Genomic DNA, 25220 nt, shown 5'->3' with positions numbered 1-25220 from the left:
ATGATTTGACTTGAGTTATCTGATTGAATCTGGGTGCTCCGTCAGCTCCACCGAGTGGATTCCACCTGGTCGGCTAGAAACAGGGTCGCGACACTTGCAGACCGGCGATTATCGGAATGGAGAGAAGGATTGGAGTCCTCTCGGTGAGGGTGCTGACGTGGACTAATGAAACGGTCATTGAGACCTTGGGAATAAATTCGGCATGGATCTTTCAGCAAAAAGCAAAAGCGCAGAGTGGGTACTTCGTACGAAGTACAGATCATCTCTCTCGGGAGGTAAATTCGGGGACTCGGGAACAGCGAAAAAAAACCCACAATATTGAAATTCTGCAAATTTTCTGCATGGCGTTTTACCTGACGCCCAAGCGGGCAAACTGCGCACTCAATGATTCTACTCGGACGGTATCCTGATGCAAACCATCATTTTGCGGTGTGATTTATCTCATAGGTAGGGAGTAATGTACATGACCCCTTCGGGAATGATTGCCATATAGTAACACTGCATAATCTTGAAATGATACAGATCGAAACCCAAAGAATATAGACATGATCAACGAAGTTCAAGAAGCTTTCACAGCTAGCAAAGTCAAATCGACCCTAGAAGCTGCACTAGTTTAAAAGTGTTCGTGCTTGCCCCATCTGGGTCTCTTCATATTGTTGATTGTCCCTACTTCATTGTTCCCCTATTCCCTCCAACTCTTCGCTGGAAAACTAACTAGTTTTTCCTGTAATATTCCTCTCGTATCTGATCCACTGGAGATTGGAAAATTGGTTTAATTCGTTTTGTTGGCCGTCAAACCTTGGAATCTCCACAGCGCCGTCGTGGCTTGGCGTACTCCCGTCACCGGGGATACTTAATTCCATCGGCGTGGACCCAGGATCTCAATTATTTTGCAGCCTTCAGGGGGTCCCCGTGCTTCTTCTCCGTATACCGCGACTCCTGATCGAGAGCACCGCTGTGTTCTCGCTTTCCCCCTTTCCTTTTCTTGTTCGGTATGCTCCAATCCCCCCTACCTATTGTGCTGTCGCTGATCAGAAAAAAAAAATAAAGTTCCTCAGGGAACTACAGTGCAAGAACGCCGCCTTGGGTGCCACATGGGGCAGGAGATCTAACGATTTCTAAGATCTTTCAGAGCGAATTGTCGGATTAGGCCAGAGGATTCATACCACTGTGGTATTTCACGAAGGCATTGGTCCCTTCGGACCCTCATAAACACTCTCAACGCCTTCAACAGACGTCCACACCGCTTCCCAAGATACAGGCAGCATGGCTACCTCACTGATTTCCAAGAGATTGCGCTCCACGGAGGAGACTCAGGATGTCGAACCCAGTTGGATTCGCCGCCAGATCACCTCTGGGTTGCAAGCCATTTCGCGTCGCGCCTGCGTACACCCCATCCACACCATTGTGGTGATTGCGCTGCTTGCCAGTACGACCTACGTGGGTCTCCTGGAAGGTAGTCTTTTGGATACCAAAAACCCTCGGAATGTCGCCGGTCAGGTGGAAATTGAGGCTCTGCTCCAGGGCAGTCGGAGTTTGCGACTAGGCGAGTCAACCTCGTGGAAGTGGCAAGCGGAGGACACCTGGGTGAACTCGGAGGTAAGCTTTCCCCCCCCCCCCCCCCCGCTCTTAAACACCGGAACATCGAGTTGACGATCAACCAGGATATCAATGAGCCTGCTGTCAACCACTTGGCCCTATCGACCTTCATTTTCCCCGATTCCACCGCCGATTCTGCCCCGTCCGCCGTCAATGTCCCGGTCCCCGCCAACGTCTCTGCCTACTCCGTCCCCTACACCCCCAACCTCTTCACGGCCTTTTCCCATGACTCGGCTCTTGCCTACACCGTTCCCTTTGAGCAGATTGAGGATCTCTTGAAGTCCGTTCAGGAGATTGAGGACCCGTCTGCGAATGGCGCCGAAGCCGAGCCTAAGAAGTGGATCATGAAAGCCGCTCGTGGTGCTGCGGGTTCCCGCACTGCCGTCATGCTGTGGCTCACTGATGCATGGAGCTCTTTTGTGGATCTCATCAAGCATGCTGAGACCATTGACATTGTTATCATGACCCTTGGATACATCTCGATGCACCTGAGCTTCTTGTCGCTCTTCTTCTCCATGAGACGTCTGGGCTCCAACTTCTGGCTCGGTGCTACTGTGCTCATCTCTGGATCTTTTGCCTTCCTTTTCGGTCTTTTGGTGACTACCAAACTCGGTGTGCCAATCAACCTCCTTTTGCTCTCCGAGGGTCTGCCTTTCCTGGTCGTGACCATTGGCTTTGAGAAGCCGATCATGTTCACCCGGGCCGTTCTCAAAGCATCGGTGGATAGCCGTCGCCCTGGTCCAGGTGCCGCTCCTCGGCCGCTGTCTTCCAGCACTCCTGGTTCCATTCAGGACTCGATTGCTACTGCCATTAAGAAGCAAGGTTTCGAGATCATCCAGCACTACTGCATTGAGATTGGTCTCTTGGCTCTGGGTGCTGCGTCTGGTGTGCAAGGTGGTCTTCAGCAATTCTGCTTCCTGGCCGCTTGGATTCTGTTCTTTGACTGTGTGCTGCTCTTTACCTTCTACACCACTATTCTCTGCATCAAGCTTGAGATCACTCGCATTCGGCGCCATGTGGCTCTGCGCAAGGCCCTTGAGGAAGATGGCATCACTCACAGCGTCGCTGAGAGCGTTGCTTCCAGCAACGACTGGCCTAACGTGGGCTCGACCGGTACCGATGCTGATACCAGCATCTTCGGTCGTAAGATCAAGTCGAGCAATGTTCGTCGGTTCAAGATTCTCATGGTTGGTGGTCTGATTCTGATTAATGTCGTGAACCTGTCGGCTATTCCTTTCCGCAACACTGGTAACGGTGCCCTGATCTCTCGTCTGTCGAACTTTATGGCCCCTACTCCCATCGACCCCTTCAAGGTCGCTGAGAACGGTCTGGATGCTGTTTACGTTACTGCCAAGAGCCAGAGACAGGAGACCATGGTCACTATTCTTTCGCCCATCAAGTACAAGCTGGAGTACCCCTCTGTCTACTATGCGGGCGAGGAGACCGGTGCTTTCGATATCGAGTACACTGAGCAGTTCCTTGACACCGTTGGTGGCAAGGTCCTCGAGAGTCTGCTCAAGAGCGTGGAGGACCCGTTCATCAGCAAGTGGATCATTGCGGCCCTGACTTTGAGCATCATTCTCAATGGATACCTGTTCAATGCCGCCCGCTGGAGCATCAAGGAGCCCGAGCCGGCTCCCGCTCCCCAACCCGTCGCTCCCAAGGTCTACCCCAAGTTCGAGCCTAACGAGCAGGAGTCTACTCGCACTGCGGCCGAATGTGAATTGATGCTGAAGGAGAAGCGTGCTCCCCATCTCACTGACAACGAATTGATCGACCTATCCCTGCGTGGTAAGCTCCCTGGATATGCTCTGGAGAAGAGTATGGAGGACGAGAACTTGATGAGCCGCGTGGATGCTTTCACTCGTGCCGTCAAGATTCGCCGTGCTGTTGTCGCTCGCACCCCCGCTACCTCCGAGATTACTGCCTCCCTGGAACACTCCAAGCTTCCCTACCAGGACTACAACTATGGCCTGGTCCACGGTGCCTGCTGTGAAAACGTTATTGGATACCTGCCCCTTCCTCTTGGTGTTGCTGGCCCGATCAAGATTGATGGCCAGAACTACTTCATCCCTATGGCTACTACCGAAGGTGTGTTGGTCGCCTCTACCAGCCGTGGCTCCAAGGCCATCAACGCTGGCGGTGGTGCCGTGACTGTGTTGACCGGTGATGGTATGACTCGTGGTCCTTGCGTGAGCTTCCCGACCTTGGCTCGGGCTGCCGCCGCTAAGGTTTGGATCGACTCGGAAGAGGGCCGTAGCATCATCTTCTCGGCTTTCAACTCGACTAGTCGTTTCGCTCGTCTCCAGACTTTGAAGACGGCTCTCGCTGGTACCTACCTCTACATCCGGTTCAAGACCACCACTGGTGACGCTATGGGTATGAACATGATTTCCAAGGGCTGTGAGAAGGCTCTTGACGTCATGTCCAAGGAGTGCGGTTTCGATGACATGTCCATCATCTCCCTGTCCGGTAACTTCTGTACCGACAAGAAGGCTGCCGCCATCAACTGGACTGATGGCCGTGGTAAGTCGGTTGTGGCTGAGGCTATTATCCCGGGAGATGTCGTCAAGAGCGTCTTGAAGAGCGATGTCAGTGCTCTGGTCGAGTTGAACATCAGCAAGAACTTGATTGGAAGTGCTATGGCTGGTTCTCTGGGTGGTTTCAACGCTCACGCCTCCAATATTGTCGCCGCCATTTTCTTGGCAACTGGTCAAGATCCTGCTCAAGTTGTTGAGAGCAGCAGTTGTATTACGACCATGAAGAACAACAATGGTGATCTCCAGATCGCTGTTTCGATGCCTTGTATTGAGGTTGGTACCATCGGTGGTGGTACTATCCTTGAGGCCCAGGGTGCCATGCTCGACTTGCTTGGCGTTCGTGGAGCCCACCCCACCAACCCCGGTGAGAACGCCCGCCAGCTGTCTCGCATCATCGCCGCCTCTGTTCTCGCTGGTGAGCTCAGTCTGTGCTCTGCTCTCGCCGCTGGACACCTTGTCAAAGCCCACATGGCCCATAACCGCAGTGCAGCCCCAACTCGGTCGTCGACCCCCGTGTCGGCCGCCGTGGGAGCTGCCCGCGGTCTCTCTATGACCTCTAAATAAGCAACGACGCGCCCAGTTCTCCCCCTGGCCCGCGGAAATGATTCTCATATATTTCCTCTCCATGTCACCTTCGATACCATCCCTCTGATGCGGACTTTCGGTGAGGCCACCTCGGCCCCTGCACATCTGATTCTGCATCTCATGTCTCTACCATACCAGAGAGTCATTCAGTTGGCTCCATTGCGATGGGGAGAATAATAAACAGCTGGGTAACACCAGCGGTGGTTCTCTCTGCTGGCAGATCAGTTACTCGGTTACCGAGTCCTTCTGTGGCTAAATCTAAAAGCAACCGCTGCCAGCGGATACGACCTATGCCCTGTTCTACAATTTGTATTTAGTTCTTTCCATTTGGATAGACATGCTGGTCGCAAGACCCATAAAGCCAGCCTTTTTTCAGTTCACTTTTTTTTTCGGTTGTGTTATGTCTTCATTAGGTATAGTGGAATTAAATATACCAACTGGTTAGATGAATATATTACAGTAGTTCGTATTCGTATTGTATCATTTCAGTGTCTGGGGGGCTAAAAGAGTCTAGATTGTTGAACTCCTGAACGTCTTTTAGGGCTTCTCCCCCTTAATTCAAACTATTAGCCCCCTAATGCATATACCATGCAAGCATTCTCAGGTTATCGTTTGAAATCAGATATGAGGTTTGGACTTTTTTGTCATAATTTGCAACCAGTCGTATCTCAGTATCTTGTATAGAGTCCATGTTTTCTGCAAGGATGGGCCACAACGGGGCGCGGCCCCCCCGGATGTGATTTCAGCCCCTTGTGGCTTGTGTGCCTGGTGTACTTGGCAGGATTATGTATTAATACTGAAATTTGTACAAATTAGTACGGAACCTTTTTTCCTCTTTTCTGACTTGTCATTTCAACAATGGGCTTTGGCACGAGCTGGTTCGTGGATAAGAAAACTCTATAAAGAACATGTAGAGAAGATTAAATGGAAACCTTATAGAGTGCTGATGAAAGAAGAGTGATTGGGGCTTGGCTTGCTTATTAGTTCCTGAATTATTACTTTGCCCTTGGCTTCCCACACTGTAAGGACCAGCGGGTCCCCCGTAAGGGAACTCCGGAGACAACCAAACACAGGTTTGGTCGAACTCCCCTTTCATAATTTTATTTTACCTTCGCAAAGTCCTACACTCCTTCGGACTCGGGTATTCAACTCTCTCTTCACGCTTTCCAACCTGGTGGCTCGGGTCTCCCCCTTCGGCGCCTCCCTTCGTTTCAGACTTCCAGATCGGTGGAGGAGATAAAACTGGGTCCTGTGTGGTTGACGACGTGGATGTGTCTGACTTCGCCAACCCTCCCCCATATTCCCTAGCTTGAAAACCAGGCCTTAACCATATCGACTAAAAGTGTTGGGAGGGGTCGAAATCTCCTTGCGACCCTGATATGAATGGCAATTCGGGAGCCATGTCGCCTGTCTCCGTAGATGGTAGCGACTGGTCCGGCATCAATCAATACCAGAAGTCGGACCCGCCCTTTTCGCCTACGTTCTCCTCCCGTGGAAATCTAGCCACACCCCCGACCTCCGGCGTCCCTAGCACTCCCCTGAGTCCGAACAGCGCCGGTCTTCCGCTGCCGGGCAGCGCAAACCCATCTCCGCCCAGCTCTGTCGGTGCGAGGTCCAGCTCTGGAACGCTGGGCGATGATCCGCGCGATGGCGGCCGACGACGCAGACAGATGGAGGAAATACTACACCAGCACTACGTGACGTTCAAGCGGTTCCTGAGCGCCACTTACCGCGAAGACCGCATCAACGGCCGATCCAAAAAAGCCCGAGACAAGCTCCTACGACTATCACCGACCCAGTTCCACGAACTGAGTACCGATGTCTACGATGAACTTATTCGCCGCCAACAAGCCTCGCCTCCTCCCGGCCGTCCACCCCGTCCTGACGCACCGACCTTCCTTCCTCCGCGTACCAACTTCCACGAGAAACGGAATCATGCTCGTCAGAGACTCGCGTCGCTTGTGCACCAGCGGTTTCGCGATCTCGCGACTGATGTCTTCTGTGAGTTGGAGCGCCGTTTCCCGCAGTTCACCGGTCGTCGTCCTTCGCCTGGTCTGCCTCCGGATCCTCGTCGCTCGCAGTCTCGTGGTCCTCCGGGGAGTCGTCGGGGTTATCCCTCTGGTGGTCCACCCAGCCCATTCCCGCCGCGACAGGGATCGCTTGGAGGACCGCCTCCTGGGATGAATGGAGATGGACCTTTCCCTCGGTCTTTCCAGAGTAACACCATGGTCCCGAATAAGAGTACGATGGTTGAAGATAGCGACGATATGGGGCCGGAAGATGACGATGATGCTCGGAGTGATGCATTTGCATTAGATGCGGTCTTGAGCAGACGGGCGACAACTACAACTCTCGGTGAAGGGGAACGAAAATTATTGATGGACAGTCAAGCTCAGGTGTCAGCATTACAAGAAAAAGTGGAAAAGCTTGAGGAAATGGTTCGCTGCAAAGATGAGGAGCTGTCCCGTTCACAAGATTCCGATCAATCAGCGGTCAGTCACAGTGAACGTCAGGAATGGGACGATCTTCGTCAGGATTTGGAGAGCAAGGTGTCGCAGGCCGAGGACCTCAATAATTCACTGCAGCTTGAGCTTGATCGAGTTCGGGCAGATCATGATAATCTGGAACGGGACCTTCGTCACCAGCTTGATGAAGTTGTCCGGGAGTCCGGAGATCCGGACTTGGTGGCTCGGTATGCCGATCTGGAAATCAAGCATCAGAGCCTTCAAAGCGAGCTGCAACAGCAGCAGGCGATTACCACTGAGGTGCGGCGTGAGGCATCTGAATTTCTTATGGAAATGAAGACTCTTACAGCCCAGAGTCATTCCAATTGGGAACACGAGGAGCGATTGTCTCAAGATGTTCAGAGACTTCAAAGTGAAGTCAATGAGTGGAAAAATCGCTATGCGAAGGCGAAAGCACAGCAGGGTCATCTCCGTACCTCGTCTGGTGGCCTTTCAGACATTCAAACCGATGCCCGCATTGCTGCTAAGGAGCATGAGATGGTGCAGCCTGATGGTGTGATTAAGGATATTCATGTCACCAAGTTCCAGCTGTCGATTGACGAGCTGCTTCGCGTTGCACGTTGCGAGGATGCCCAGGAGGTGTCCCACAAAGTCAAGGCTGTTATCGTTGCTGTTCGCCACATGATCGAGGACGCGGACCAGGCACCTCCTCCAGCCGATGGCTCGGCTACTCTACGCATGAAGGCCAAAACCAGAGTGTCTGCCACTGCGAACAATATGATCACTGCTGCTCGTAACTTCACCGGCTCCAATGGTCTCTCTCCTGTTTCCCTCCTCGATGCTGCCGCCTCGCATCTCTGCACTGCCGTCGTGGAGCTGGTCCGGGTGGTCAAAATCCAGGCCTCACCAGCAGAGGAACTGGAGGAGGTTGCCGACGTGGACTTTTCCCAGGAGAAGTACCCAGACTACTTCAGCACAACTGCTAGTCAACAGCGCTACAGCATCCACTCTGAATACAGTGCTATCAGCCCACCAGACCAGGACCACCCTGCCATGCAGAACGGTTACACCAACGGTTACTACGGAGCACCGCAAGAAGACCACGAACTCCAAGAGCTGAAGCTCTACGTTGAGGACCAGACCGATGGCATGGTTCAGTCCATTCAGGCCCTGGTTGCTAGTATCCGTGCCGAGCAGGAACTGAGCAGCGTCGAGACCCACGTCTCGGCCATCGGAGACGTGGTCACAAACGTAGTCTCCGCCACTGAACACCTGATGCATGATCGCAGCGGAGATGTTGCTCTACGTGAGCAATCCGAACCAGCTGTCCAAGCCCTTGATGAATGCCGCGGCCGGCTTATGTCCACTGCCGCCGAAGGCCACCATGCTACTACCCCCGAGCAAGTGCGCGAGGTGACCAACCTACTACCTCCTATTGCGTTTGAGATTGCTCGCCAGACCAAGGAGCTCGTACAGCGCCTGGAATCCCTGATGCAAGCAGAAGACGATGACTTCCGGTGATGATTGATTTGATACTTGACTGATTTGACTTCTTTTCTTGACACATCCGTGTCTGCACATGGCCATGGCCAATTCCTGCTTTACATTCCATTTCTCACCTCTATATTTCCAAACCCCATCCTTTCACCTTTTCTCTGGCTTTTAAGCGACTATCATCTGTGGCAAACGAGCCGACAATGTCGAAATGATGTCCTGGTACGCGTGGCATTCATGGTTTTTTGTTCCATTCTTTCCTTTCCTTGAATTGCCCTTTTTTGAATTGGATATATTCGTTGTATTTCTATTGTGATCTTCGGATCTATTACTTTTCCTTGCTTTTCTCTCGACTTTTCTGAGGTGGTTACTTTGCTGTTGATTTGGTTCTCGTTCTCACGGTCCCTGGATAGAGGCGCCGGTTTTGCATTTATGCACATGAATAAGAACACTGAATTGCAACTCCAACTCTCATCTTGATCTGTAGATTCAATCTGTAAACCATAATAATTCAGCGTTTGACTTTGCATTTATTGTATGCATATTAATTAGAACGCTAATTCTCTAACTTTAATCTTGACCTATAAACTCTCTGTTAACTCCGAGATGAATTTTCCGTTTATTTGAATGCACATTAATTGGCACGCTGACCCTCATCTCAAGTCTAATCTCAACCTGCAACAATCTTAGCGCCGGTTGAACTATTTGTAAATCTCGAGTAAATAGATATCCACCTCAGGCATGAACTAGTTATGTAAGCGGTCTAGCTTCCCCGGAAGGAACCTCCCGGGATTATATAATCATGAAGCCCCGGCGGCTTTTTTACCTTCCAAGCTGCGATTTTCCCCTATAGCTTCTGCTCTTCATCATCTTCACCATCTTGTATTTCTAGAACTTGTAAGTATTAACTCTGCTCTTGTGAACACAGAGACCAATCGTGCCTATGCTTCATGGCATATCTCATATCTCATGCTTGTGATTGGGAAAAAGAAGGGTGTGCTATGAACACCTGGATCCTTGAATGACATGCCTGAGTCACCCAATCACGGAAATGCGGAAATGGTCTCTTGCGTATGCCGCAGAAGCTAACCTACATGTAGTTTCGGCACCGACTTATTCCGCTCCGTTTCTGCCCCTCACCATGTTTTGCCGCCTCAAGTCAACCCCACCCTCCCTCTTCTCTTCTCTGAATTGCTCTTTCCATCCTTCCACTCGGTCATTCTCATCCACATCCGCAATCATGTCTCAGGTCTACTTCGATGTTCAGTACGCCCCCGTCGGCACCTCTGCCGGTAAGTCATGATTAACCCTCTCTTGAGAACAAGAGAAAATTGGAGGGGCAGAACCAGAATCTGCCCCTCCACCTTTCTCATTTCATTGAATGCCACGTCCCTTTTTTTCCCCGGGACCAATTGGTCCCTATGGGGTACTTAATTCAATTGGAATCCAATACTGACTACCTATATAGCCAAGATTGGCCGCATCAACTTCAAGCTCTTCGATGACGTTGTCCCCAAGACCACCAAGAACTTCCGTGAGCTTTGCTTGAAGTCCGAGGGCCAGGGTTACAAGGGATCCGGTTTCCACCGTGTCATCCCCCAGTTCATGCTCCAGGGTGGTGACTTCACCCGCCACAACGTAAGTAGCTCTCGTTTCCCCATCCAATTGCTGTGTCTGGGGATTATTTTTGAATGCCTAGTACCATTGAACCTCATCTAATTGTTTAATTCTGAATAGGGTACCGGTGGTCGCTCCATCTACGGTGAGAAGTTCGCCGATGAGAACTTCACCTTGAAGCACAACAAGCCCGGTCTTCTCTCCATGGCCAACGCTGGCCCCAACACGTAAGTTACTTGGCGATGTCAGCCTTGCTGCTGCGCTCAGATCTGTTGACCCCGCTTTGAAAATTGTTCCTAACTTTTCGTCTTCTTCCTCTGCAGCAACGGCTCCCAGTTCTTCATCACCACCGTTGTCACCTCGTGGCTCGATGGCAAGCACGTCGTTTTCGGTGAGGTCGCTGACGCTGCCTCCATGAACGTCGTCAAGGAGATTGAGGCCCTTGGCTCCTCCTCCGGCTCCGTCCGCTCCGCTGTCAAGCCCACTATCGTCAGCTGCGGTGAGTGCTAAATTATCAGATCTTTATGATCTGATATAGGCGGTCTTGTCTCTTTTAAGCGTATGTCTTCTGGACGGGACAGTAGTGCAGTGCAACTGGCGAGTCTTTTTGTATGGTGGTCCTTTTCGCGCGATGTAATCTAGACAGTGTACCAAGCTAGTCATGCAACCTTCCTTGTACAGGAGACTCAAAAAATCATTTGTTTACCTGTAAGACCATGTTCCTGTACCTGTACCTGTACCTGTATGTGGGGCACCACGTGGCTGTCCGAATCTGGTAATCTATAAAGTCAATCCCGATGTTCTCCATCTTCCCCATATAATTACATCCATCCATCTTGCCAATCTGATGATCTTGGATCTAAGCCTATCTAATGGCCTTTTCAGCATTTTGACCAGGATGAAAGGTCAATATTCATCACCTCGTCTCCATCGCGTTCTCCATGCCCGGTAGTTCCTGTGCCTGGGATTTTATTAGGTCATCACCGTAATGGCAGGTTGACGCCAACACCTTGCAACCTCGTTTCCATCACTACTGCTACTATATACCTGGTCAATATGGATCTTCCTCTTTCCTTCCCTTCAACTTGATATATACTAGGTACATTCTTTTAAGTGGCTCTTAGAGCTTACATACTTCGCTAGCATCATCTAGTAACGGGCCATCTATCTGCCAGACCATACCGTACGAATAATGCCAGGAGTCATAAGTCCTTGGTAATTAAATAGCTATTTAATTACACTTTCCAGCTTCACAAATCAATATCACTAGCTGGTCGAGCAATATTCAATCGCCAGTGGTGCTGATTAACCGGATCCTTCTGATACAAATTGACTTCGAAGAACTTGTTATGCGTGGTGCACTTGAAGTTCTTGTAACTATGTTCAATGAGCTTGCTATACGTCCCAATAGATATCAAATATTTATTGAACATACGAGTTGAGCTTCTGGAAATTTCCAGCGATCAAGTCTTGCTCGGTGATTTCCACAAACTCGGGTCCACCCCCACTGGCTTCGGGGTTAGGAATGAAATATCTCTTGGCCTCAATAGCACCAAAATTGACTTGTCGAACAAACTGAACTGCGTAGGCTGGTGGGTTATTAGGATTCTGAAAGAACGAAGCTGAAGCAGCAGAGGGAGATGACTCGGATCTCTTCGCCCAAGCGACAAATGGGCTGAACTTGGTCTCGTGCGTAAGACTGGCCGGTCGATACGGCGATGGAGAAGAGCAACAGAAAATAGATGACATTGTGAGATAATTATTTCTGAGATCGTTGTATTCGTCTTTCAAATAAGCATGATGTCTTTTCTGCTCGAGGATTGAGGTTCCCTTTATATGCTCTTTAGGTCGATTTCATCGAATTCGGTATCAATCCGCCTTTGATCCAGGGAGTCTGGTCTTGAGACGAGTTGCAGTACGCTAGACATTAAATGATGACCATGTGCATGTTCTAGCCTTGAAATCTGGAAGTTTGCCAACTGAGGTGGTTTCGGGCGAGGTGATTGTTCAATTACAGCTCTTCATTTTGAGGCCCCCTTCTGATCGGCCCTGTCGATGCCCAATCCATATCTTCCCCGCCTAGAACTTCTAAGTCAAAAGGCGAAACCGTTGCTCGATGATCTGGTCGACATGCGATATGGTCAATACTCGCCAATCAGGACACTGCATTTTGAGGCCCCCCTCGCACGGCCCCTTCGGTGGCTGATACCATCTGGAGGTACTTACATGCATGTACTAGAGGTACGTACATACTCGACCTTAGCCTATCTTTTTGAGCGTGCCACTCGAAAGGCATAAAGAGCTGGTGAGTCCCTCTCGTAAACTCTTTTTCTTTTCTTCCCCAGGGGCAGCGGGCCTGTCATCCTCGCTCATTACTTCACCCGCTGTAACTGCCATTCCTTTTTCGCGCATTTGAATTTGTCCTTTCATTCTCTTCTTCATTCATTCATTGAAAGAGTTTTCTTCTCTGTGTTGCTCCAATTGAAAGGCTGGGCTTCCTGCCTACCTTCTCTATATCATCCAATCAGTGGTCGGCCTGTATACTGGGGTTAAAAAGGTGAAGCTACTTATTTCATCTCTTTCCGCGGCGAAGACACATACCAGAAGCGCCACTAAAAGTCACCGGCCGAGAGTCCGATCTTGAACATCAACAACAACTACTTTTTTTCGAACTTGGGACTCTTGATCCAGCGTGGCTATCCCGCGAGGGTAATGGTCCATTTCCCTTCGAGCCCCAACCCCAGTCCCTTGATACAACCTATGATGGAGAGCAACATCAGCAGCAAATACTGCAACAACCAGAAGATTATTTTCAAAATGAGCAAATAGGAGAAGAAGATTTTGTTTCCGATGTGGTATCTACCTCATCAAGATCTGAGCGGCCTACCTCGCCTCCCGCGGCAGTCGAAAACTCTTCGCTACAGCGTCCGCGCTGCCAAAGAGATCGTCCAAATCTCGTACCGCCAAAGTATGTTTCATCTCCTTTAGATACCGTTTCATGGTCCCAATACTGTTCTAATGATCAAATAGTAAGCACATAATCACACATAAACGCCTCTTCAAGTGTTCTATGAACGCATGCACCTGGGTGTTCACAGCCCAAAAAGGCCTCACACGGCATATGGGAACAGTTCATAAGGATAAAGTGCTCCATTGGAAAGGAATGGTCTTTTGTCCTTATCCCCGTTGTGCCCGTTCCGTGAACGGACGGAAAGGGCCAATGCGAAAAGATAATCTCTCTCGCCATATCGGAACCAAGCACCGACTAGAGGCTGGATGCTGATTCCTGGGCCAGATAATGAGCTTTATATGTGTATAGTACTTGATTCAGATCCTTGATCTAGGCAATTCTACCTCGATGATATACTTTCTGAAGTCAACCTGTAATTGCACCCCTCTGTTATATTCAATGGTGCCAGAGAGTAGTACCAGTACCGGTTTGAGACTTCATATTCACCCGCCGCAATTTATCGCAATTTATCTCAAATAAGAACCCTCTCCCTTCTTTACATGCGCTCGGATACACAGGGTAATCACCCTGAAACTCCCGCAAGCTCTTCTCAAGGCTCCATTGTAACAACAGATTCTTTCAAACCTTCAGAGTGAGCAAACCTGGCTTGTACGGAAGAGCATTGTACTGGCCACCGGCATTCGGGTCTCGGCCCTGGTAGAGGAATTGGAGGTTGCATGGGTCGATAGTCATTGTTTGGTCAGGGTTTGTGCGGACCAAATCACCGTGACTGATGTCGTTGGTCCAGGTCGCACCACTGTTACCCTTTCCGGCAAACGGCTTGCTCTCGCTCGTTGCCTGCGGCGTCCACGAGCCTCCGAGACTGCTAGCGGTGAACGAACGGAAATACCGCCCTTGTGATCCTATTGCCTCGATGATCATAAGATATTTGTTTTGGCCTTTGACAGTGTAGACTTGGACTGCCTCAAATAGGTTGTTCTGGGTATCACTGAGAACCACCTCCGAGTTCGTTCCAAAATTTCCTGGGAAATTGTTGATAGGCATGCTAGAGCGGTATATACTGCCATTGTCTCCTGCAAAGAAAAGGTACATATGTGTCGAGTCGCCGATAAGGGTCTGATCGATAGCACCAGTGCCTGAATTGGCGATCTTTCCAGAGAATAGGGCTTGCTCCGATGACCATTGATTGGTGGTAGGATCACTTGATGTTCGGTAAGTAAAGGTGCTCGAGCCCCATTGGTAGGCCAGGACCCAGACATTCTTTGGCTGGAAGTAGAACAAAGTGGGAGCAACAGCGTTAAAGCTCATTGCGTTTTGGCTCGCAGATGCCATACCAGACCAGTCGGAAAAGGGGCTGAAGCTCATAGAGCCGTAGCTGCCAGCTGCGGTGGCAGTTGATGCATAGACAAGATGTTTGTTGTTGAAGACCACGTTGGTGAAGTCCTTAAGTGCCACCCATCCAGACTTGGGGTTCACGAGAGGGCCAGTGGATGTCCAACTGTAAGTCGACGGGAGTGCGCAGTCAGCGACGACAGCTGGCACTAATGCAAGTAACAACAAGACAGATGACACCAGGCCAGCCTCCGCGTTGAGAAGCATCATTGTGGTGAAGATCTTCGTCTGTGATGACTATTGGAAAGTGATTGAAACTCTGCAAGCAGGAAGGACAAAACATCTGGGTGGGAGGGCAAACGTGTTTAAAGCATCGGAGTGCAGCTTAAAGATCGATTTATTCAGCCAAGAAATATGGAATCAATCATTTCTCACACGCAAGTAAGCTCCGCTGTGTTTCAAGTGGAAAGCAAATTACGTTTAGTATTTCCCTTTATCCTTTCTCTCCCTCGAAGACTTGATCAAGGATAAAGTACATTAGCCAGAACTACTCGTCCACCGGATCTTTGCCTTTCTGGAAACAGAAGCTGACATGCACCCCGCACCGAGGTGATCATTCCAGGGTTTTCTTCAGGCTATTTTAAAGTTTGTACATGTCTAGTTCTTGACATGTCCCTTGAGACTGGTTAAATGGACTATGACCATACATGTGCCGACGGCAACGCTCAATGGATACAAATTACACTGAGACATCACAACCAAGGCTATTTCACTTTAAGACCCACTGAGCTTCAGACATCTCCGGTTTGATGGCTTATCTGTATGTGTAGGTTACACATTATGTCTTCTTAGAGTATGTTGAAATAACCCTTGGAGGTTCGGCAGAGTGTTTGACAAGGGAAGCCGAACATGAATCTAAACATGTCGTATGTGAAACCGAGTCAAGCCCAAGTTGGCGAAATCGAAGATGATTGGGTTCGATGACCGCCAAAGTATCATCGATCCCCATTGTCTCCACACGGGAGGACCCTGATTTCGTTTCCACTCGCCGCCAAGCCTTCCCCTTGAACAGCCAAGGCTTTATGGTCCTTTCATCATTACATGAGGGGCTAGACTTTACAGTGGACCTACCGGCTCCAAGGGAGATCAGTGATTTGTCCGTGTCTAGGCTAAAGCTATGCAGTAATTTAGGCAAAAAATGATTGAGCTAAATGCTAGGATATTGGATGAATAGGCAACATCCGTTCCGCAGCAGTGGTAGACATAGATGATACACCTGGGCACACCATATCGGGGGAAATGGCTCTATTGAGTCATCTAATACTCAACTATGACTGTCTTTTCCCATAAAAAGCTGGCAATTGCCAATATAAATAGTCTCCTTGACCCTTCCAAACGGTCTTCATCTTCTACATCTTCCATCACTATTATTTCCATTTCTCAAGAGAAGACCTCGACGCGATTCCCAAAATGGTTCAAATCAAAGCAGCCGCTCTGGCTTTTCTTTTCGCTGGCCAAGCTCTTTCCGGATCTGTTGAAGCCCGACAGGCCTCTGTGAGCATTGATACCAAGTTCAAGGCTCATGGGAAGAAATATCTCGGAAACATTGGTGATCAGTACACATTCAACAAGAACGCGAAGACTCCCGCAATCATCAAGGCTGATTTCGGTCAACTGACTCCGGAGAACAGCATGAAGTGGGATGCTACTGAGCGTAAGTATCGCCATTTACTAAGTACTTAGAGTATAAGAAGCTAAGTCAGAAATTAGCAAGCCAAGGGCAATTCTCTTTCACTGGATCGGACTATCTGGTATGAATTCAGCCTTTTTGCCCCCTTGTGTGGTTCTAATAGAGATTAGGTCAACTTTGCTCAGTCCAATGGAAAGCTGATTCGTGGTCATACTCTCGGTAAGTGCTGAAATCCGTAGGTCCCAAGCATGCCAGGTTTTGAAAAGCTAAACTCGTTTAGTGTGGCACTCCCAGCTCCCGTCATGGGTCTCTTCCATCAGTGACAAGACAACTCTGATCAATGTCATGAAGAACCACATTACCACGGTGATGAACCGTTACAAGGGCAAGATTTACGCCTGGGTACGTGAACTCAGTAACCTCATTCTTACAAAGGCATATCGCTAACTTGTTCAAGGACGTTGTGAACGAGATCTTCAACGAAGATGGATCTCTACGTAACAGCGTCTTCTACAATGTGATTGGAGAAGACTTTGTTAGGATCGCCTTCGAAACAGCCCGTGCTGCGGACCCAAATGCAAAGCTCTACATCAATGACTACAAGTGAGTTATAACTGTTAGCTTTTCTCGTTCTGCATATATCCTGATCTTGCGAAGCCTGGATTCCGCCTCCTACTCTAAGACGACTGGAATGGTCAGTCATGTCAAGAAATGGATTGCTGCCGGTATCCCGATCGACGGAATTGGTAAGATAGCTGTTACTGAATTTCACCGTATATGACCACTCACTCGTTTCTAGGCTCTCAGACTCATTTGGGTGCCGGTGCCGGTGCAGCAGTCGCTGGATAAGTACCCCTTGCCTCATATCGACCGAACATTAGCTCACGGCCTTATACAGCTCTGAACACTCTTGCCAGTGCAGGCACGACGGAGGTTGCTATCACTGAGCTTGATATTGCTGGTGCCAGCTCTACTGACTATGTCAATGTGCGTTTCCATCATTCCAGGGCAAGCTCAATTGAGTTCACAACTAACAACTATCTCCATAGGTTGTCAACGCCTGTTTGAACCAGCCGAAGTGTGTCGGAATCACTGTTTGGGGAGTCGCCGACCCGGTAAGTGCCCGGTTCCAAAGAGATAGGAATTATGTATACTGATACCAGATATTCCTTTCAGGATTCGTGGCGGTCCAGCTCCAGCCCATTGCTCTTTGATGGGAGCTATAACCCCAAGTCTGCATACAACGCTATCGCAAATGCCCTTTGATTGCAGTACCCTTGATCTCTATCTGACATGGCGAAGTCTGCTACTGAGTAGGCTACACTTCATTGAGTGTCCAATCTATATAGAGAATCCGGATCGAAAGGACAGGAAATACTAGGCTTCTAGGGGATCACTTGTTATTTCATTAAATGGAAACAATGCCACATTGTTAACCCCCTCAAAACATCTTCTCGTATTGATATTGATATTGCCAGCCGATTAGTTCGGATATCAAATACACGTGTCTAGAGTCTGCATCTAAATTGGAACACCAGGCTGAGCTAGACCAAATCGAAATCTATGTGAAGCACCCTGCGCCTGTCCTGGACCCTTGTTTCGGGATAGCTCGATTGACTACTACCTCCATCGGACGAGCTTCCTGATTTGGCAAGTCTTACGGTAGTTAAAACATTGACAACTCCCGATTGTGGCACTTACTTCTCCACTTCTTGGCGTGACAAACTCCAACCCCTTAGCTCCCGTCAACCGGCGTATCAACCTGAACCAAATAGTGGATTCCAGGTCATATGCCCGTGTTCGAAGAGGCTCTGGTTGAAACAGGGTCTTTTCCCGGTGGGTCTACTTCATGCAGTTGGCCATGGCTGTCACTCCTGTCAATCAGGTGTTGTCTCGCAAGATCTCCACCCATGGCCGGTAGAATTAGATATGGTTTCGTTCCTTTGCCAGCATGTGATCGTCGTCAATTTATCATTTAGCCTGGATGTGGCTTTCAATCTGCCAATTAGAAGAGGTAGACCGAATTTGGGAAATATGCCCAAGCACCACGCTCAATCACTTCTTCCTGGACAGTTCTCTAGTATTTCTCAAGAACGAATCTTCTCCGTAACAGACACTCCCACTCTCTTGGCGGTCATAAGGTAAGCTAGAGTTTGGCAAATCGATAAGATCATAGTTTATGCGCAGAGATAAACTCAGACCATCTTGCCTTCTACAAGCCACCTCTAGGTTCTCCTTTCTTGTCTTTAAATGTCTCTAATGGACGGACTTGTTTCTACATAAAGAGCCTGGGCTGACTATTCATAAATACCCATGGCCATCCCATCTCAGTTCTATATTGGCTAATTTCTTCTCCGTTGTCGTTCACGGTCTAGCAGTGTCCGCTCTCAACTGTGTTTACAAGTGGCTCAAAGCTCCCACCATCCGAGACCACCTCGTGGAGATAGTCCTTCTCTCCGAGACTGAGCCGATCCCGAACAACAGTGTGGTCAATCGCGAAGGGCACTTTATGGTCATCAACAATCGCTTCTCTTGTGTCGGATCGATACTTTTATACACATCGAGGGCCCACGCTGTGGGGACTCTGAGACTGTGTACTGCGCGGGTCTGTGCTCACACAATCCACAAGCTCCCTATAGCGAGCTTCGACAAGAGGATCCGCGCGAGAGATCGAGCAAGCTATTTCTGGTCAAAACACGGTTTGGTATAGCCATGTCCCCTCAAACGACGATCTTTGGCTCCCGCTACATACCTGGACAACCTTGGAAGCAACATCAGCGCCTGCTGATATCGGCGAATCGAAGTTGAACGCGCCCCAACGCCTTCTATACATATATATTCACGGACTTTATCAATCGCGCTAGCTCCGCGTTATTTGGGTGCCAATCTCGTTTCGCGCCCGAGACCAAACTTGTATTAAGATCACCTCCCATTTTTGAGTGCAAATTAAGATGCATCGGGCCAAAACGAAAGGTGATCTCATGTTCGCAACCTGACTGTTGAAAGTGGATCCGATCGGCGGACATGATCTCATCCCTCGGTCCCTCGCTCTCGCTCTGCCATGTGCAGTTATAAAGCAGACCCCTAACCTCAACTTGAACCACACATAAGACTAATCACCAATGTCGTGAGTCGGATTTCCCACCAAGTAGATAATTGAAGCTGATGACCCCTCAGTGCCCTTCTCACCACCATCGGCCTCCGTGCCGCCCCTGGCCAAACAGCCGCCAACCACGCCTCTGGCTTCTTGATCGCCAACTGGGTCTGGGCCTTCTGTCTCATGAGCAACCGTGGCGCTAAATTTCGTCTTGGTATCGACAACAACGTCTGTCCCCGCGATGACTTGACCACCTACGGCGAGGCAGCGGTCCAGGCTGGTAAAATCAGTCGCAGCACACTCAACAAGCTGAAGCGTCGGGAGGCTGCCCATGCCAATGCTCAAGAGGGGTACCCTTTGTTTGTGGCGGCAAGTACGTGTTTCACCCCTTTCTACTCTTGAAGCTTTGGCAGCTTCTACCGCTGAACCTCGGCAAAATGGAATACTGATTATGTAACGCAGTTTTGATCTCGCTGTTCGCTGGCGTTCCCAACGAGACCATCAACACCATCGGTCTTTGGTATTCAGTGTCGCGTGTTGTGTATAGTGTGCTCTACTCAAACGTTACTACCAAGTCTACCAGCTACCTTCGCTCGGTCGCGTGGTGGTCTGGCAACATCAGCTGCATCTATGGTCTGGTTCAGGCCAGCAAGAAGCTGTAGAGAGTGAAGCGCCGTCTTCTCTCGGTCTTCATGAGATATTGAAATATTATACACATGAGATATATGCTCTAAGGCGTGGATATGCACATGTTCCGTCGTAGCGAACACCTTGATTCGAGTCTTTTTCGATTTCGATTTGATTTCGACATCGCCATCTGCCAACCGCTCTGATAGATTTCCTGACGCCGTAATGATTCTATCTCGAGGTCCGGGTTGATAAGCGTAGAGCTATGGTTTTTTTGCTAGAAAGTATTTCAAGATTTTGCTCCGGGTAAGAGTCGAAACGTAGCTTAAGTTCACTCAAACAAAACCAAGCCAGGGCAAAGCGGCCCAGGGTCAGTGTCCTGATTTGACCATATGTAAACGACGGAGCATAATGATTATCAAATGTTGACAGGGAGCTGTTAAGGTCTCTGACAGCTCTTTCGTATGCAACTGTAACTCCAGCATTATTCTGATTCAATTTTGCCCAAAAAATTACATTGTTGGTTTCGTTAGGGTGGACCCCGCATTGCTCGGAATCGCATGCCCTTTCCGACCAACATTATCAATTGAGTTGAGGGGCTTGATAGCACCGTCACGATGTCCTTTTTTTTTTCATTCAACCTAGCTACTACTTATCTGATGAAGACACTGAACAACTTCTCTTCATTCCGGATGTTATGCAGCCCCGAGAACTGTCTCAAGATTACCAACCCTTGGCACTGCAGAAGTATACGCAGGCCAATAGACGCCAGCATCGATTAACTTTTGTCAACGATAATAAGCAAGATATTCGCAAATTAAATTCCAACAATGCAGCGAAGCATCGTCGAGCAATCTTCACAGGTATGTCGATTGGTGTCTATCTTGACTCCGTTCTAATACCCTGTACAGAGTCCGAGCGCCATTACATGAGCAATGAAGTCATCAATTCCTTACCTGGACGTGACCATACACAAGCCTTGCTCGATATAGAGAGATTCGAGTGCATGACAAATGAAAGTGTGCATTTCTCTTTCTTCAGAGGTCCATTTGGAGTCTCTAGGCTCGCGCAGACCCCCATATCAGAAGAAACGGTCCCCAGTGACGAAGACATACCACTGCTATCGGATGACTGGATACTAGGGCTAGACCAAATAACAAGCCAAGAGGAACTGGATTTTGAACTCATTGATAGCATACTTGAAAATCCGGAAAAAGAACAGACAAATAGTTTGCACCCCTGGAGTCTTATCACATCCAATGCTGAAGACGTTGAGCTAGGGTTAAGCACAACACCCCAGATCGAGACCCCCTTGACGTTTTTCAGTAATAACATCGAAGCTTGGTCGATTCTATCGCATTACAAGGATAAAATTGTCCCACTAGTTTCACCTCTCGGCTTTGGCCAGGAAGCGCCATGGTTAAATCTAATCATGCCTTGTGCTATCAGCGCACTGAGTGACCTCAGTGCAAACAGAAGTGTCCCATATGCACAACTGGCTTTGTTGAATGCTCTATTGAGTACCAGTGCCTTTCATATGGGAAATCATTCGACCAGGTCGACTGAAAATTGGGTAGCAACTGGGAAGACATACATGAAGCGGTCTCAGCAATATTTCTTACGATGCATGGAAGAGTTGTGTCTTTCGACCGAAAAGACCAGCAAGTACAAGGATATATTGATGGTACTATTGAGTCTCTCAACTGCTTATGTATGCCACCAACAGTACAACTTTTGAGTTTTTCACATCTGGACACAACTGACCTTTGACTTGAACAGATGATTCAAGGAGATGCCGAGCAACGTTTATCCTGTCTAATCCAAGCCGAGAAGTTCATCTCCATAAATGGATTTAAGGCATCCACCCTGTCACCCAAGCGCAGAGCCTTGCACCACTGCTACGCCTTTATGCGCATCATGGCAGAGACGACCAGTATCAACGATAATCTGAGCGCAACCCTAATGGGAACTAACCTCTCTGATGAGACGATGCCCTACAGTGATTTCCGCATCTACCCTAACATTGTGTTTTCAGAAAACATTATGGCCATGGAGAAGGATCCAGCAGTCGCACAGCGAGATCTCCATTTAGCTATACCAGGTCGCTGGAGCTTGACACTATTCCCGAAGATATATGGTATTGCCGAGAGTTTCCTCATGCTCCTCTCGCAAGTGATTCGGCTAGCGAACGAGAGGGATATCTCTTTGCATCAGAGTGAAGAGGGGGTGTTGAATTTAAGAGATTTCTGGATGCGAGCTAAAGCGCTAGAAAAAGCTATTCGGGTTCTTTTGATTTCCTGTGATGGCCATACTAATTGGGAAGATGAAAGTCAGGTTGAGGGGAAGCCACGGGCTAGAGCAATGTATACTGCGTTGTTGATTTTCTTTCATCGGAGAATTAATGATTTGGATCCTTCGTTGCTTCAGCGGGAGGTGGAGGCTGTGCGGGATTTTCTTGAACGGGTTCGGGTGGATGAGGCTGGGTTAGGAGGTGAGAATATGGCGACGCTTATTTGGCCGGCATTTATTGCAGCTTGTGAGGCTGTGCATTCGGAGACACAGATATTCTTCTCTTACTGGTTTGAGTCTTGTTTTGCGATGACGGGACTGAATTCTGCCTCTGTTGCTAAGCAGATTATTGAGATGATATGGGCCAAGAGAGAGGAAAGTGGCTTAGATGGGGAGATGTGTAACTGGCCGGATATTTTGAGAGCTAAGAAGATAAGACTAATGTGTACCTAACTACATAAGAGCCAAGAGTCAGACAACTTGCACCACTGATTTCGATACGCGTAGTTGTCATCGATTAATTCCCATACTGGAGATCCTCATCCACGTATTCGCATGCCCAGTGTTCTTGTAGAGACTAAGTCTTGTTCATCATTGAACAAAAGACTAACCACAGCACTTGGTGACCGTAGTGGCATCGTTTCTGTAAGAGCAAAAGTGTCAGCCTTCAAAGTATCACTAACTGATGATGTTGATAGGAACAAAACCCACTCCTTGCTCAGCGACACAGGCTCCCAAGAGAAGACGAGTGACCCAAGGAAAGCGCCAATAAAGATACAAATGATGATGTATCCGTTGTAGTACATAGCAAGCAGCATAATGAAGTACGCGACGGCAAACTGCAGCATGTGCAACAAAGCTCGAACAAGTTGTTCCATAGGCGATGGGCGGTAAGGCCCAAATTTGGCACGGCCGATTTTGTGAGAGGTGCCATCGACCCCTGAAATAACATCACGGTTCATTTCGTTGTTCACGTCTGAGGTCTTGGGACGCAAAGAATTGGTCTTGACAGGTGTGATAAGATCTTCACCAGACGGACCGTCGTCAATACCGTGGGGGTTTGGATTACCCTGTGAGCCTGTGAACCACTGAAACTTTGGGTTGACGCCCCGACGAGCTGGTATGCCAGAAGACGAGACAGAGAGGAACATGTGGCGCAGACGGGCTCGGCGCAGAATGAAGGATTCATACTCTCGGCCAGCACGACGGAGGGCCTCAAGAACCATCACCAGAAGAATGACACCGATGCAAGCGCCGGCAAATGCACCTTTGGAGCGGATATGCCAGGTGCTGGAGAGGAAGCCTGATAGACGAAGCTTGGTTAGTACAAACGTAAGGTGGCTTATGAATGAGCAGCGTACAGGCATCGATAGTATACCAGTTCCAAAGCATCTAAGCAATGTGTCAGTTCAATTGCAGCATTTCGAGAGCAGATAAGAAGTGTGGACTAACGGAGATCTTGCAGGTGAGGTCCATATCCCCCATGCTGCCCATACTGGTCATGTTCTGCATGTCGGGAATATTGGGCATACCAGGAAGCATACCAGTAGGTATGGCTCCAAGGCCCCCAGTAGGCATGGGTCCTGTCTCAGTGAGCATAGTCTTCTCCATGGCGACTCTTTCTTGTGTTAATAGTCTCGCAGAACTGTAGGGAATGAAGAAAATGTTAAGCCTGCACGGCCACTGCTGTCTGATTGTGAGCGGCGAGAAGGGAGGACAAAATGCAATGTGCAACGTGCGACAAGAGTAAGAGAAGAAGAGAAAGTAAACAGAAAGACCCGTGGTCGTAAACAACGTTGGAAGTGTCACACGTCCCGATTGGGTAATGTATGAGCATATTTTACGTTTAGTATAGAGTTTGAGTGCTTTGCTGGTTAAGAGTTCTTGAGTGCAACTGAGCAGATAATCCCGCCGTGCAAATACTGACAATATAGGTAATTTTCAAATCAGAAACATGAATTTCATCATTCTCCCCATTTTCCTAGACGCCGCCCATGCAAAATATCAAAGGGTATTGTATCGTTTCATCCCCGGTTCGATCCTTTAATGACGCCTTCCAGCAGCTCCCGAATCTGGTTACATCCGTCGATACCTACAGCCAACATAGTCTCGGTGTATGTGCTGTGCAACTTGGAGTCCATAGTCATCAGAGCTACAGTAGTCTCTTCTTCGTCGTCGTCCATGTTATGTTCTCCCCCAGGCACAACAGTGGTAGTTCCGATGGTCATCAAGGGTAACTCTTGTTCCTCAGGGAGAGACAGATCCAGAAGGGGGTCGAGTTCATCGTGGCGGGGATCCTTGGGCGTCGAGGCACTTCCACTCATGCCAGCTGTGCAGCCACAGAGCAGACCAGGCATGGGAATTCCGGCATCAACTAAAGCCAAAGTGCAAGCATTAATTGCGGCAGCAAGCACGGATCCATCGGATGAGAGAACGGAGACATGGATGCTGATGGTGCTGTGCGGGTAGAGATAAGTGTGTAAATGCGATTGGAAGGTAGAACGGAGGATGACCGCAATGCGCGAGGATGTCCTGTAAGGGCATGAGTTAGCATTATTGCCCTACTACTGCCATGCATATAAAGAAGGCCGGAGCTTACTTGTCGCCTCCTCCACCTCGTCGTCTGCGATCCACGCCAGCAAAACCGGCGACATTAACATCTACCTCGACGACAGCCCCAGAGCTTCCTGCCGCATCACCTCGGCGGCCCTCTGCGGGTCCGTGAACCGAGCACATGATCGAAGTATTGCCCATAGACAAGTAGGATGAACCGGAGCTGGCGGGGTTGGTCGAAATCTGAGCCTGGAGCAGGCGTAGTTCGTTCCATCGGCGACCGTCCAACCGCAGCCGGGTCAGAGGGTATGTCGTAGAGGTATCGAGGGGCATTTTTGCGAATGAGTTTCGTCTTCTTCAA

At 49.2% G+C, this 25220-nt stretch overlaps 10 protein-coding genes across 10 annotated transcripts; 6 read left to right on the top strand and 4 right to left on the bottom strand.

The window, feature by feature from the left end:
* Window positions 1-1171: 1171 nt before the first annotated feature.
* hmg1 (HMG-CoA reductase) lies at window positions 1172-4703 on the top strand (the record flags this gene model as incomplete). The annotated part of the gene is made up of 2 exons (XM_057062697.1): window positions 1172-1599; window positions 1665-4703. The coding sequence occupies exons 1-2, from the start codon at window positions 1267-1269 to the stop codon at window positions 4701-4703; spliced, it is 3372 nt and encodes a 1123-aa protein (XP_056923612.1). The 5' UTR covers window positions 1172-1266.
* Window positions 4704-6103: 1400 nt separating this feature from the next.
* On the top strand, window positions 6104-8710 carry N7503_003149 (putative cell polarity protein; the record flags this gene model as incomplete). Its single annotated transcript, XM_057062696.1, has 1 exon — window positions 6104-8710. The coding sequence occupies one exon, from the start codon at window positions 6104-6106 to the stop codon at window positions 8708-8710; it is 2607 nt and encodes an 868-aa protein (XP_056923611.1).
* An 843-nt stretch (window positions 8711-9553) lies between these two features.
* On the top strand, window positions 9554-11031 carry cyp4 (peptidyl-prolyl cis-trans isomerase). The gene is made up of 5 exons (XM_057062695.1): window positions 9554-9580; window positions 9784-9975; window positions 10152-10321; window positions 10421-10527; window positions 10624-11031. The coding sequence occupies exons 2-5, from the start codon at window positions 9825-9827 to the stop codon at window positions 10808-10810; spliced, it is 615 nt and encodes a 204-aa protein (XP_056923610.1). The 5' UTR covers window positions 9554-9580; window positions 9784-9824; the 3' UTR covers window positions 10811-11031.
* A 519-nt stretch (window positions 11032-11550) lies between these two features.
* On the bottom strand, window positions 11551-12049 carry N7503_003147 (uncharacterized protein; the record flags this gene model as incomplete). Its single annotated transcript, XM_057062694.1, has 2 exons — window positions 11551-11677; window positions 11736-12049. The coding sequence occupies 2 exons, from the start codon at window positions 12047-12049 to the stop codon at window positions 11551-11553; spliced, it is 441 nt and encodes a 146-aa protein (XP_056923609.1).
* A 1840-nt stretch (window positions 12050-13889) lies between these two features.
* N7503_003146 (uncharacterized protein) lies at window positions 13890-14873 on the bottom strand (the record flags this gene model as incomplete). The annotated part of the gene is made up of 1 exon (XM_057062693.1): window positions 13890-14873. One exon carries the CDS (start codon window positions 14871-14873, stop codon window positions 13890-13892), a length of 984 nt encoding a protein of 327 aa, XP_056923608.1.
* Window positions 14874-16073: 1200 nt separating this feature from the next.
* On the top strand, window positions 16074-17559 carry N7503_003145 (endo-1,4-beta-xylanase; the record flags this gene model as incomplete). The annotated part of the gene is made up of 10 exons (XM_057062692.1): window positions 16074-16317; window positions 16374-16414; window positions 16464-16512; window positions 16574-16695; window positions 16751-16896; window positions 16951-17039; window positions 17093-17122; window positions 17192-17280; window positions 17343-17408; window positions 17470-17559. The coding sequence occupies 10 exons, from the start codon at window positions 16074-16076 to the stop codon at window positions 17557-17559; spliced, it is 966 nt and encodes a 321-aa protein (XP_056923607.1).
* Window positions 17560-19415: 1856 nt separating this feature from the next.
* N7503_003144 (MAPEG family protein) lies at window positions 19416-20052 on the top strand (the record flags this gene model as incomplete). Its single annotated transcript, XM_057062691.1, has 3 exons — window positions 19416-19420; window positions 19471-19763; window positions 19853-20052. 3 exons carry the CDS (start codon window positions 19416-19418, stop codon window positions 20050-20052), a joined length of 498 nt encoding a protein of 165 aa, XP_056923606.1.
* Window positions 20053-20714: 662 nt separating this feature from the next.
* On the top strand, window positions 20715-22759 carry N7503_003143 (fungal specific transcription factor domain-containing protein; the record flags this gene model as incomplete). The annotated part of the gene is made up of 3 exons (XM_057062690.1): window positions 20715-20880; window positions 20929-21728; window positions 21797-22759. The coding sequence occupies 3 exons, from the start codon at window positions 20715-20717 to the stop codon at window positions 22757-22759; spliced, it is 1929 nt and encodes a 642-aa protein (XP_056923605.1).
* A 153-nt stretch (window positions 22760-22912) lies between these two features.
* Window positions 22913-23917, bottom strand: N7503_003142 (high-affinity Cu transporter CTR3; the record flags this gene model as incomplete). Its single annotated transcript, XM_057062689.1, has 4 exons — window positions 22913-22949; window positions 23018-23609; window positions 23668-23698; window positions 23759-23917. 4 exons carry the CDS (start codon window positions 23915-23917, stop codon window positions 22913-22915), a joined length of 819 nt encoding a protein of 272 aa, XP_056923604.1.
* A 413-nt stretch (window positions 23918-24330) lies between these two features.
* Window positions 24331-25192, bottom strand: N7503_003141 (exosome non-catalytic core subunit SKI6; the record flags this gene model as incomplete). The annotated part of the gene is made up of 2 exons (XM_057062688.1): window positions 24331-24838; window positions 24906-25192. 2 exons carry the CDS (start codon window positions 25190-25192, stop codon window positions 24331-24333), a joined length of 795 nt encoding a protein of 264 aa, XP_056923603.1.
* Between the last annotated feature and the right edge of the window lie 28 nt (window positions 25193-25220).

The sequence above is a fragment of the Penicillium pulvis genome (genome assembly GCF_028828015.1).
Source record: "Penicillium pulvis strain IBT 33274 chromosome Unknown contig_1_segment0_segment0, whole genome shotgun sequence".
NCBI classification, from domain to species: domain Eukaryota; kingdom Fungi; phylum Ascomycota; class Eurotiomycetes; order Eurotiales; family Aspergillaceae; genus Penicillium; species Penicillium pulvis.
This window is presented reverse-complemented; position numbering and strand designations above follow the sequence as displayed.